Source organism: Rana temporaria, chromosome 3, assembly GCF_905171775.1.
Source record: "Rana temporaria chromosome 3, aRanTem1.1, whole genome shotgun sequence".
Taxonomy (NCBI): Eukaryota; Metazoa; Chordata; class Amphibia; order Anura; family Ranidae; genus Rana; species Rana temporaria.
In genome coordinates, this window is record NC_053491.1 from 263,184,758 (window position 1) to 263,197,896 (window position 13,139).

At 40.5% G+C, this 13,139-nt stretch overlaps 1 protein-coding gene across 1 annotated transcript in view; it reads left to right on the top strand.

The window, feature by feature from the left end:
* Nucleotides 1-10,665, top strand: part of SEPTIN8 (septin 8) — a 121,417-nt gene extending 110,752 nt beyond the window's left edge. Inside the window, exons 9-10 of the mRNA XM_040344635.1 lie at nucleotides 203-393; nucleotides 8,019-10,665. Coding sequence (XP_040200569.1) covers nucleotides 203-393; nucleotides 8,019-8,022 — 195 coding nt within the window. The 3' untranslated portion in view covers nucleotides 8,023-10,665. The remainder of the gene's footprint in view (nucleotides 1-202; nucleotides 394-8,018) is intronic.
* Nucleotides 10,666-13,139: the final 2,474 nt, after the last annotated feature.

Here is a 13,139-nt window from a genome sequence, read left to right on the forward strand (position 1 = left end):
AAGGCATTACCGCCATCTAGTGGTAGCTTGTCTGTTCGTAATGTAGAACTTGATTTTATAGAGCAAAATATACATAAATGTAATGAAAGATGATAAACATCAGATCTCCACAATGATATGATATCAGAAATTGCCTTGAGGAAAGCAAGACGTGATCTGTTTTTGCTGCAGGCTTCATGAGAATATCTTTTTGTGCTTGTAGCTTCAAGATAAGTTTGCACATCTGAAGAGGATACACCAAGACGAGAACAGAAAGCTAGAGGAAAAGAGGAAGGAGCTGGAGGACGAGATGAACTCCTTCAACAGGCGGAAGATGGCAGTGGAATCATTGCAGCCTCAGGGATACCAAGCAACTTCCCAGCAGCCTTTAAAGAAGGATAAAGACAGAAAAAAGTAAGTGTTTACTTGTGCACTTATCACAGTTTTTACTTCAGTATTTCTATTCCTATTGCACTACACAATGTCGATATGAGGCAGATTTTTCTTTCCTTGTAATGTTGGATGTAGGCACATGCGGGCAGTAAATTTTGCTGGCACCTACCAAACTTAGAGGAGCTCCGCTAAAGCCTGGTAGTTCTTACTGCTGCCATAGACATAGGTACTATCTATCTGTGTAACTAGGTCTATGGTAGGCGTAAGAACTCCCAGGCTTTAGCTGGGTTTCCCTAAGTTTGGTGGGTGCCAACAAAATTGACTGTCCTCGTGTACATGAGATTGCAAAGGTGCAATTTTTTTTTTTTAATGTATAGTCTTTGGTAAATAAGGCTGTTCATTCAGATGAAATAGTGTTCACTGAGCTCTATTTTCTAAGTTATCAGGAAATAGCTGTGTCTTTGCTTAGCCCAAAAACTGACATGATTATATTATTACAGGTATTTTATTTACGTAATGCTTTAACATACTGTACATTAATGTCAGTCCCTGCCCTCAAGGATTGCAATTTCTAGTCCATATCTCACATGCATACCCGCACATACTAGATCTAATTTAGTCAGGAGCCAATGACTCTACTAACTTGGAGTGTGGGAGCTAACCAGAGTACCCGGAGGAAATGCACACAAGCACAAGGAGAGCATGCAAACTCCATACAGGCATACTATGGTTGGGATTTAAACAAAGGACCCAAGTGGTGCAAGACAGAAGTAATAATCACTAAGCAACTGTGTTGTCTTGCCTTAAACGGTTTCCGAATTCCAAAATCCTTCCACCACTACATGCCCAGTGCAGGTAAAAAAGAAACTCCATGAAGCAGATTGCACCTTCTCCCTAATCAGGGTAATTGTAGGTTTCAGGATCAGAACTAGAAAATGTGCTGCTCCTGATTTAACAAAAAAAAATCATATTTAATCTTTAAATGCATATGTTTTCATTTAGACAGCTTTCACATTGGTGCGCTGTGCTTTGGTTGCAGCGTCGGTGCATCTGCAATTTTTGTGCACTTTACCTACGGTTTTAACCACAGTCCCATAGACTTTCTATTACGCTGCATGTTTTTGCAGATGATGCAGCATGTGGGACTTTTGATGCACTTTCAGAAAATGTGTCAATGCACAACCTAATAGAAAGCCTATGGGACTGCAGCTAAAACTGAGGGTAAAGCACACAAAAAAATCTGATACACCTGCACAGGGGCCAAACCAACGCACTAGTACTTGCACTCGGCGCATAAAACCTACTAACTGAGCAGTTTTTCCCTTGATTTTTATCTAGTGCACTGACTGCTCTTTTCTGACTGTATAGGCTAGACACAAATGGCCCCATTTATCAGGGGGGGGGGGGGGGGGAGGTGGTTGGGCTGCACTAGCTTATTAGTGGAGGAAGGTGGGGAGAGATATAGTATTAGTCAAGATGTTGCAACACATCAAATCACTTCTACTCCTGACATGGCAGTTGGTCCGTAGATTTGGGCTTATCCCTCAATAGAGTCAAAAACCTCTGGAACAGGGGACTGTGTACTAAAGTCTATGGGTACCTACACCGAATCTAGCAGCTGGGGATCATAATGTAAATGTGTTACAAGAGAGGCTTGGAGGCTGCCATTGCTGACCAGTTCTTTGGAAAAAGATATTTGCCTGGATGCCCTGTTGATCCTATTACTTCAATATTTTCACTCTCTGATCTAATAAAAATGTGCAGATAAGGTATAGGGTATGTATTCTGCATACTTGTTCTAGATCAGTGACTCCAAAAATATAAAGGTCAGTGTTTCGAGCAACTAGGTAGTTGGCAATAGCAGCCACAAGTGGTCTTTAAGAATTTAGCACAATAGCATTTGTTCCTCGATAGCAATTCAGATGTTAGCTGGTGCCAGGAATTGCCCTTCAAAAGCCTCATTCCATGCAAAAATATAACCACCTTTCCACCCACCTCTAACCCATACTGCAGAGAATCTTTTTTTCTTACCTGGCGATATAGTCCCCTGCTAATTCAGCAATGCAGACGGTCCCTCATCTGCTGATTCTCTACTTCCCCCTCATGCCAATTCTCCTGGATTCTGAGAGGACCCCACCACTGGACAGCCGAGAGGAAATGTCCATGCCATTCAAGCAGTGATGTGGACTCCTAAAGAAGGACTCCGTGGGTAATAAAGAAAAAAGGCTCAGGACTGCAGAGTCACATGACTGCAGCTTTAGGGGTAGTGCAAAGGGACTATCTATCTCTATCTATCTATCTCTAGATGGATATAGAGATAGATATAATATCTTTTTTTTTTTTACTGCAGCGAAACAGAGGTGGTGGGCTTTAACAAAGGTTTCTCAGTATGTGATAAAATATCCCTTCCACGGATTCCATGCTGTTCTCTCCCAGGATTATCTTCTAAGCAAAGAAATTGCTTACTGTAGTTTATCTGCTGAGTCAGTTGAGCAGCATCTGCTGGAGCATGTGCTTGCAAAATTTCTGCATGAATGAGAACTCGCTGAACGGAAACATGTATTTATAGCTGAATCTGCCTAAAGTTTTCATTCCTGGGACTAACCTGTCTAATGTGGCAATGTGCGATGTGACTGAGCTGTATATTTAACACAGAATAAAAGACTGAGAATGAAAAAGTAATTTTAAACAATAATAATGCAACCTCCAGATATATGAATGATTAATTGCAAATTCATCCGTTCTGTTACCCCCAAAATCCTATTAATCCACTGCAAGTAGAAAGCAGGCTGTAGCTGTTTTTCAGGTTAATGGAAAATCTCAAGAGTGTCCTAACCTTAAAGGGGAGTTCCAGCCTTTTTATGTTTATTAAAAGTCAGCCGCTACAAAAAGACACTTGCCTGCTCCACGGTCCAACGATTGCGGCCGCACGGAGCATCGCTTCTCTCCGCTGGCGCCTCCATTTACACCGTGGGCACCCAACCATGACAGCTTTTGGCTTCACAGTTTGGCACTCGTTGCGCGAGTCGCAATGCTCTCTAGGAGTGGACAGGCGATCTCCTGGGACCTGTCACATTTCCCAGGAGATCGCCTAGTGGGAGGGGCCGCCTAAGGCGAGAGTCGCCGCAGCCTAGGTGGCCCGTAGGTGGAAGTGGGACAGGAAGTCCCACTCCCCCCCCCCCCCCCCCCAAAAAAAATGACGTGCCAAATGTGGCATGTAAGGGGGTGAGGAGTGCCTAAAGCGGAAGTTCCACTTTTGGGTGGAAGTCCGCTTTAAATGAAGAAAGTGAAACCCCCCTCAGATTTTTGAAGCAGTCCAATGTGCTAGGGAAACCTGGCATAACTTATCTGTGCCCACCTGTCACGTGTATATAATAGTGGGTTGAAGGGCCTTGGTTATGTCCAGGAGAGACCAAAAAGTGGAGGAAAGAATCGAAGTGGAAATTAGACTGTCATGGATAACCTATTTTGAATATACTGCTTGCTAGGCCGTCCTGCTGATCCTCTCGCTTTATTATTTTAAGTAGGTGATGTGTAAGTAAGCAGATAAGAACTTGTCTTTTAACTTCCTGATCTAGTGACACATGAAGTATTAATGACAGGAAGTCAGCATAACCGCCAGGCTACTAGCGTTTTTATGAGGTGGTCAGCAATAGCAGCTCCACTAGCCTCACATGACTGGTTTCCTTTGAAAACGACGTATAGGCGCTTTCCCCTCTTTTTCCAGGGGCAGTCCCAGGTTTCAAAACTTGTCATTGGAAAAGGCCCAATTTAAAGCAATTGCTCACCTGCGCACCTTTTTCTTAGATGTAGATGTTTAAGAGATTTGAGTATGCCTGATGTAATATGAGGAGCAATTTATTGGCAATGGATCCAACAATAAATCTGCTCTATTAGCAGTTTGGGCCCAGTTTAGTAAGCTGAAATTGTCACCCACAGCACCCCCTGCTGGCGATCTATTGTATTACCACAGTAACCAATTACAATGCTGATGGTTTGCATCTGGATAAAGATGTTCTTTGAAGTCAGTACTGTATTTCCTATTACAGGGGTTGGGACAGAGGTCAGCAGGACAACACGAGGCACTGAATACAGGCGAAAGCGCCTTCATATACTAAGTTCCATGCATCATCATGGATGTGTTTGGCTGCGCTTCACTGTACAGCTTTTTATATGGAAATGACTAGGGTGTAAATCATTCATCTTATTGCAGACATATGAAGTTTGTGCTCTGGCTCTGTCCAAAGGGGCTGCAAGGAAACCTGAAGTGTTTCTGTGACTTAGACAAGTGATGTAGATTTGTAGAGGCACTGGAGCAATCATTGCTTTGTAAAACCAACAGAACAGTGAGATTTGGTATAAGAACATTTTTATATTGTACATCCCAACCCACTTCCATGTGAAATTTCTATGGCTAGTCCTCTGACATAAACTAAGGGGCCAATTTATTAACAAGTATGATCCAACCACATCTATACTGCCTCCTTAAATACAATTAATAGCTTGCCACATTTGTAAAGCACTGCATTGTGCTTTTACAGATTTGATTTTTGCCCCTCTAATAAAACCAGCAAAGCCTCAAAAATTGTAATGAATGGGTAAAGGGTCAGGAGCAGGACCTGTCATCATGTGATCACACTCTCCAACTATCATGTAGGAATAGTCATTGCAGTGTGGAGTAAACAGCCTTCCAATTAGAAACCCCTGTTTAGTTCCATTTTGCACCACTTTAGACCCCCGCAGTTGCCATTCGCAGTGGCAGGGACTCCATGTCGGCGAGTCCTGTAGTGTACCATAGTGTCCTATGCAGACCTCAGTGGATTACTTAACTTCTCTCAGCAAATGTTGCTGCATTTTTCTTTTTCATTTATAATGCCATATCTGAATCTAGTTAACTGGCTGATGTTCAGTATTCTTGTGTTTTAACCACTTTGCATCCTCTCAGTACTGTAAAAGCGATCGGGCAACTCTACGACTGAAGTTGTGAGCTTGTGTCAACCATGTGCAAGTCAGGTTGTTTTTATATATGGGCTGTGGATGGTAAATGTGATCAGACCAAGCACAATTCTTTTATCTGATGCGATTTGAAATTAATTATTGGACATCACAGAAAAGCACCATCATTAACAAACCATAGAAAAGCAAAGATTTACATACTCCTAGCTTTTTAAGTAGTATTAAACCCTCAGCGCTTTTTAGCACAATAAAATACATTCCCCATAAACTACTTGCAGTTTTACAACTTTCAGTGCTGCTGGCTCCACCTCTCTGTGCTTTTCCCCTGAACTTCTGGTCTTCACAGGAAAGACTGAACAGTATAATCTCCAACCAGTCTGTTAGTTTGGAGAAGCGAGGGGAAGGGGGGGAGCAAAGAGCATGGGGAGTGCCATGCCATCCTAGGCTACAGGGTTGTGTTTCTATTGATGGACATAGTGTAAGGTGACACAACTCTAGTCCCGGTATACAAGATGGCATCCTATGGAACATATCCCGAAACCAGAAACCTGGGGCAGTCATGGCACCAGCTTAAAGTGGAATCAACTTTTTTTTTTTTTTTTTATTGAAACTGGGCATTTAGGAGCTTTATGTCATAATGGGCTAGCATGCACAGTATATTGGCACAATATGGGAGACTTGCCTGTCAAACAAAGCTCTCCAGCATTACACTGTGTCAACGCACCAGCTGGTCCCATGCTCTTCATCTTCTCCTGGTCTTCCTTCCGGGGGCCAGGCCATGATGATGCATTTTATGACTCAAAGCAGTGACTTAAAGTGGTTGTAAACCCTTTACAACCACTTACCTACAGGTAAGTCTAGATTAAGGCTTTACCTGTAGGTGCTCGAAATATCTTTTAAACCTCTACGGTTTAGGAGATATTTACAAATGAGACAGGCGCCGATGACTTTAGAACCCTTTAGTAACGGCGAGCGTGCCGTCTCTAAAAAAAGATTGTGCCGTGACTGGCGGTTCCCGCATGCAGAAGTGACGTCATTGGGCCTTGCGCACGCCCACAATGCCGCATCTTGAAGGGGACATACAGGTACGTCCATCTGCCCAGCCATGCCATTGTGCTGACGTATATCGTCGTGCGCTGGTCCTTAAGCAGTTAAACGTATTCTGAGAATGCAATGCTTAAAAGAACTGAGTTGGATGTCAATTTAATCGGTTCACCTGTACACTCCTTATGGACCAGAGCAGTTTTTACATTTCTGATTTGTGCCTGTTGATTTGGCAATAACTTTGTTACCTAAAGTAACAAAGTAATACATATTTTTTTTTAAATACAAGAACAACTTTTTTGTAATACGTAGATAAATATGATAAAATATTTAACCAAACAAAAATTTGCACTTTTTTTTTTTTTTTTTTTCTACTGTAATCGGTGTTAATTTAAAAAAGAATTTTAGTTTAGAAATGTTATTGGTTAGAACAGTTTATCCAATTTATTTGTCCTGGGACTTTAAATGACGTCCTGCTGGAATTCCCTTACTTTGACAATGTTTTGTCAATAGGGCAGCAAGTGAAAGTGAAATCTCCTCCTTCATGGGATGCAGATGGTTAAAAAAAAAAAACTGACTAGGTATAACCCTCCCTTAAGCCTGGTGCACACTACTCGTTTTTTTTTTTTTCCGTTCAAGAATCTAATGTTCGTACTGTGATCTCCCCTGCTGTGCTATTGTGTTCTGACGGGGGGGGGGGCGGGGACGCTAGCTGCCAGAACACTCTGCTTAGCCAATGGGGAGCAAGTCGGCAGACCTTTTTCGGCCATGACCTTTCGGCAGAAGTCGACCCAGCTGCCGTACACACGGGCCGAATGTCGCCCGGTTTCTATTGAACTGGCCGAAGGCGCCGACATTCAGCATGTGTATACTAGGCTAATGAACTAACGTTTTCCTTTCAGTTGGGTTTTAAAATGAACTCAAGCCAACCTTTTTTTGGATAGAGTGCAGAAATATTGGCACCTCTGTCAATTTTCTATTGCTTTTTTCAATTATTTTTATTTATGTGAACACAACTGAAATTTTGTTGTGCACAAGGTACATTCAATCACACGTAGTTTTGCACAATTTGTCGGCTTGATGGCTTTTTTATTGCTACATGTATGCGAGTTAGGGAATTTTCTCCTCGCCCAGACAGCACAGGTAGGAGCAGAAATCCTACCACCTATTACAGAAAAGGAAGAGGGCAAACTTTCTTTCTTGCTACATATAAATAGATGGCATTTAAAGTTAATTGTAGCCTCCCCAAACCTAAACACCATAAATCGATTAACTAAGTAGGACTTGCTGAACGAACAATGCCAGATTTGGTAATATTGTGGTTGCAGAAAAGAAAATGGTTTAGTCTACGGCAGTATCCCAAAAAGGGAGATTTGATAATAGTCTTAAAACATTTTTAAATTTATATGGGTATGGTCTAATGCTGGCCATACACAGGCAGAAATTCATAAGTACCAGTAGACAAACACGTGTTCATACAATTTTCTATAGGTGAATGGTTCCGCTAGACTAAGACCAGTAACTAGGTATAAATATCACAAGAATACATTGTCCAGTTTTATTTTATGTTCTGATTTAAACTTTTTTTTGTTTACCATTCTTTTTGTTTTAAACTCACCTTCATTTTATGTTTATTTTCTTTTCAGTTAAGATGCACAGGCTTACATGACAAGATTGGACTTGCAGGTTCATGTCATTTAGTTGCTTGAATTGTCACCACATGCCATCCTTTTCTCTTAACATTGTGAGCGGACCAAAGCATACAGGAAACCTGGAGACTACACAGTTTACAGCTAATCAAATTCTTTTAATAAGTGCTACAGGTATAATGTGAGACTTGTTTATTCTAGAAGCTTGAAGCTCTCTAACCATCTATGCAACACCATTTTGTATATATACAGTTCTTAAAGATGCTGTATTTTTAATATGTTCATAATATAACCTATCTGGGACAGCCTTGTTTTATGACTTTATAGTATTGACTTGGTATGGTTTTGCTATTTTTTTTATTTGTTTTCCAAAATAAGTCTGCAGTGGAAATAAAATGTACAACAAATGCCCATTTCCTCTCGCATTTGATGCAGATAAAGTTTGACTCCACCGCAAGTGAAGTGGAGGGAATAGAGTTGCTTTAGCGTTTAAATGGCAAAATATTACATGAGCTAAAAAAATCAATTTTCTTTATTTTTCAAATATTATACACATTTTACATACATTTGATAGATAAAAATGGCAATCTATTTAGTGCTAGGAGGATGCTGACTTTTTAGGTCAGTGCAGGCTTCTTACTAACTGCTATAGAAGGTACAGCCTTTAGTAGGAGTTCTTTAGCCTCTTGTGGTTCTCTGGCTTTTACTTTCACCCAGACAAAGCCTAACAATGACCATAGCCGGGGAATATCCAGAGACTCCTGCTGCCGGACCTTATTTGTGTAATCCAAGTATTACCTAAAATGGTGAATAATGTTGGATTTTGCCAGAAGTGAAGGTGCTAGTTTACTTTTCTTAAAGCAATAAAAAAGAAACCATTATTTTATTTTGACAAGTTCTCAGTGTGGTGATGTGTAGACTTTCACCAAGTGTTTTTCATTCCATTATTTTTCTTTCAGTTCATGTGGGCAGATCAGCGTTTTTGTTCATCGTTTTTAAAGCATCAGTTCTATACATTGTCTACCAATACAAGCACTTAGTTGTGTGTTTTTTTTTTTTCTTTTTAATGTATTTTTTTTGTAAACAAAGCTTAGGGTTCCGCAGCCTTAAAACATTCAGGTTATATATATTTTGTCCTGGGTTTGTGCTTACCGCCAGTTTGTCTTACAACTTGGCATTTTATCCGTTTGCATATAATGTCTTTTTTGGAACCAGCTTACACGTCGCTGTGCTTTTGTAAACGTATTTGCCTATAGTTCCTTTTGACAAAGTTGTTTTGACTGCTATTATTTTAAAATATATCTTTAAGTGTATGCAGGGAAGGCGTCCAGTTTTTTGCTTGCTTTGGGCCTTTGCTGTAGCATTTCCCTGTCAATAGGGCATTTATAAAGGAGCTATCACCTATATGGTTTCTCCTCCTATACTTTCTCCCGAAATCGGCTATCTACCTAGAATTTTATCAGCACAACAGAGCCCGGTGTCGGGTATTTAAAGACATACAAGAACTTGGCAGCATTTTTTGGGGGGACACTAGCATCTTTACTCCAAATTTCTTATCTGAAGCCTTGTGTCTGGAAAGTTCCTAGGGCTGAAAAGGTTAGAACTGACAATCCAGAGTATTTATCTTTTTTTGTAGGTGAAGCCATTTTACTAAGAATGCTCTTCCAAAGCTGGCCATACATTATACAGTTTTATTATAGTCGCAACTTACCCAAGGTGATCGATGGATCAACTTGGATTGATTAGCCTGCTCATACATGGTTTGGTTTGAATCTCGGCTGCTCCCTGCTGAACTGGTTGAGAGTCAAACCTTGGCTATGGCTGGCTTAAGACTACCCGGTTATCATTGCACTAAAACGATGGGTTGTCCATATGTGAAATCGTGGGAAACCTGTCTGGAAGGAAATAGAGGCTACACTGCTAACTTCCCTTTGAAAATACTAGCTGATTGGCTGTTATCTTTACTCACTGGTTCAATCAAGTGTTAGAAGAAAGATCGCTTACCAAGGACAGCCGCCTCCATGTCTCTCATGTCTAGATAAAACATTAAACCCTAGATACCTATTGGATAAATACATTTTTTCATCCAGGCATAACTGTAGTCCATTTGTCTCCCTTTTGTCGGTATTATGAGAATCCCTGCTTGGAAAATAGGAGGGAACTTCCTAAATGCACTTCCTGCACGCTGTCTCTCACGTACAGAAAACCTAATGTAAGAAAAAAAGTACAGAAGCCACCTTCAGTCTGGATATGATTAGTGATGCAGAAAGACAGGCTTTAAGAGGTACACACCTTGTGAGGTGTTCCCTGTATTCTGGTGCATTGGACTGCAGAAAACTTGGATCCAGGTACAATGAATTTTCTGACTTTGGCACTGATTTTTGCAGTGCTTGCTGGATACCATTTCACTTTTTTTTTTTTTTTTTTTTTTTTCATTATTTCAGTTCACTGATCTTTCAATTGTTGCCTACAATTAGACTCTAAAAATAAGCTACAGAAAAGCACCTGACATCTGCATTCTGTTGTGCATAGTTTAAGAAGCTGCATTGTTTCTGCAAAGTGCACCAAATGAACTGACATATGTATATAATTGCATGTTCTTTTTAAGGGCTCATTTTTTGTGAAGGACTTTAAAAAAAATAAACCTTTGACACCGTTTATCCACATTTCTAGAGATACCACAAACCATATAGCAGTATTCTACAATGTAATAATGTGCAGCTGCATCCTGTAACTCCTAAATGTCTTCAAAATTTGTATTGACCCAGTAACACTGAGATACTCTACGCCAGGGGTCTCCAAACTGCAGCCCGAGGGCCAGATACGGCCCTTCAGTTGCCTTTATACGGCCCTTGGGGCACTATTCATCCCACTAATGAGACACCATTCTGTCCTCTAACACCAACATTTCTTGCAACTGATATCAACAATGGGGTGCTATTTCTCCCATAGACACCAAGAATGGTGCACTATTCCTCCCCCTAATACCAAAGGTGGGGCACTGTTTACTCCCACTATTGCCAGAAAAAAAAAATCTACTACCGCTGGTCACAGTCCACCCCCCCCCCCCCCAAAATTTGAAGGACAGTAAACTGGCCCTTTGTTTAGAAAGTTTGGAGACCCCTGCTCTACTCCTTGCCTCTTTCTAACACCATTTTCTTCCACCTAAAGCTTCATCATGGGGCTCTATGCTAAAAGCGTTAAGGGAGGTAGTGCCTGAAAGGTCTCAACATTGCTGGATCAATAAAATCATATAAGCTCTTTATGATGTTATGGATTGTACTGCATGTTTTTTTAGTTGTGGAACATTGTTGGGGGGCGGGGGGGAGAGAGCCTGGAGGCTGAGGCCCGAGTGGCAGAAAGCATTGGATCTTGAAGCAATATCAGACCTGTAAATGACAATCTAGCAATCCCATTATATAGGACTTGGTAATCTCAAAGGGTGCGCGCCCATGTACATACACTGAGGGTTAAAAATGCTCAGCTGGTTTCTGGAATCAAAACTATATTCTGTACTACAGCAAGATAATCAGCATGTACTGTAGGTCAGTGGAGGAGAAAATGTTTCTATGTAACCACTGACCGGTATTGCCCAATATAATAAATGAGCGCATAGAACATTGATGGTGAACCGTGGCACCCCAGATGTTTTGGAACTACATTTCCCATGATGCTCATGCGCTCTGTGGTGCAATTGAGCATCATGGGAAATGTAGTTCCAAAAACATCTGGGGTGCCAAGGTCTGCCATAGAATAACTTTTTTACAAAAGAAAAAAAAAATAACTACATATTACATATATAACTAAATATTATTAAAGCATCAAATGGACAACTCCAAGTGTTGCCTTAGATATTATATATTTTCCTATTGGATGTTTAATAAGATTGAGTGGTTTGATAGTGTACAAATGGTTTCCAGACTGCTTAACTACTAAAGCATGTAAGTATAAAAGCAATTTATCCTGGTAGGAAATGTCATTTTGTGGTGGCCAAATAATAATCCTGTGTTAAGATACATCTTTAAGATCATCATTAAGAAAACATTTTTTTTATATACATGTTTTTCATTATACCATTGTGACTGTATAATTTTAATCTTTTCACCTTTTTCTCACTTTGTACTTTTTTGTTTCTTTGTATTAAATCTCACTTTGGGTTTGCATTGTGTTTTGTGTTTTATTTCCATCAACATTATTGTGTGATACAAATGTCTACATCTAACCTACATGTACAGTAAATTAAATATGATAACACCATAGCTAAAACGGCTATAAGTGGGCAATATCTGAACCCAAAAATAAAGGGGGGGGGTGTATCTATCCCTATAATGCAATACACAAAACCCCACAAAGACTATACAATACTTAGGAGATAATGCAAATAAATGAAAATGACGTAGAGATAAAAAAAAATACAAAATTATTGCAATGTAAAAAACCTCAAGAGTATTTAACAACACTAATAAAATAAAGTCACATCGTAGTTTAAGTATGGTAGATATCCTTTTTAAGTGGAAATCGTCATCCCTAAAGAAGATAATTTGTTGAAACGCATTGGGGTGTCTTTGTCCGCTCAGTTCACCCGTACTCCACATGTATGGAGTTCACCCCTTTTGTACTTGCCATACTGAAACTATGATGTGACTCTGTTATTGGTGTTTGTTAACCACTTAAAGTGGTTGTAAACCCACTTTTTTCACTTTTGCCTACAGGTAAGCCTATAATGAGGCTTACCTGTAGGTATAAAGAATATCTCCTAAACCTGTACGGTTTAGGAGATATTCCCCTCGCGATGCGCCGCTGATTGCAGCGGCACATGCGCAGGGGGGGGTCCTCGGCTGAATGGCCGACCCATGCCGGAAAGGAAATCTTCTGCGAGCATGCACGTCATCGCCGCTCCAGCCAATCGGCTGGAGCGGCGATACCCGGAAGACACGCTCATTTTTAAAGTGATTACGTATATGTACGTGAGCCGGTCCTTGAGTTTTTTTTACATTGCTATAAATACATTTTTTTTTTTTTCCCTCCATTTTCACTTCTTTGCATTATCTCCTGGCCATCGTATAGTCCCAATTCCCTCCTATACCCCTTTGTGTTTTTTTTTTTTTTTTTTTTTTG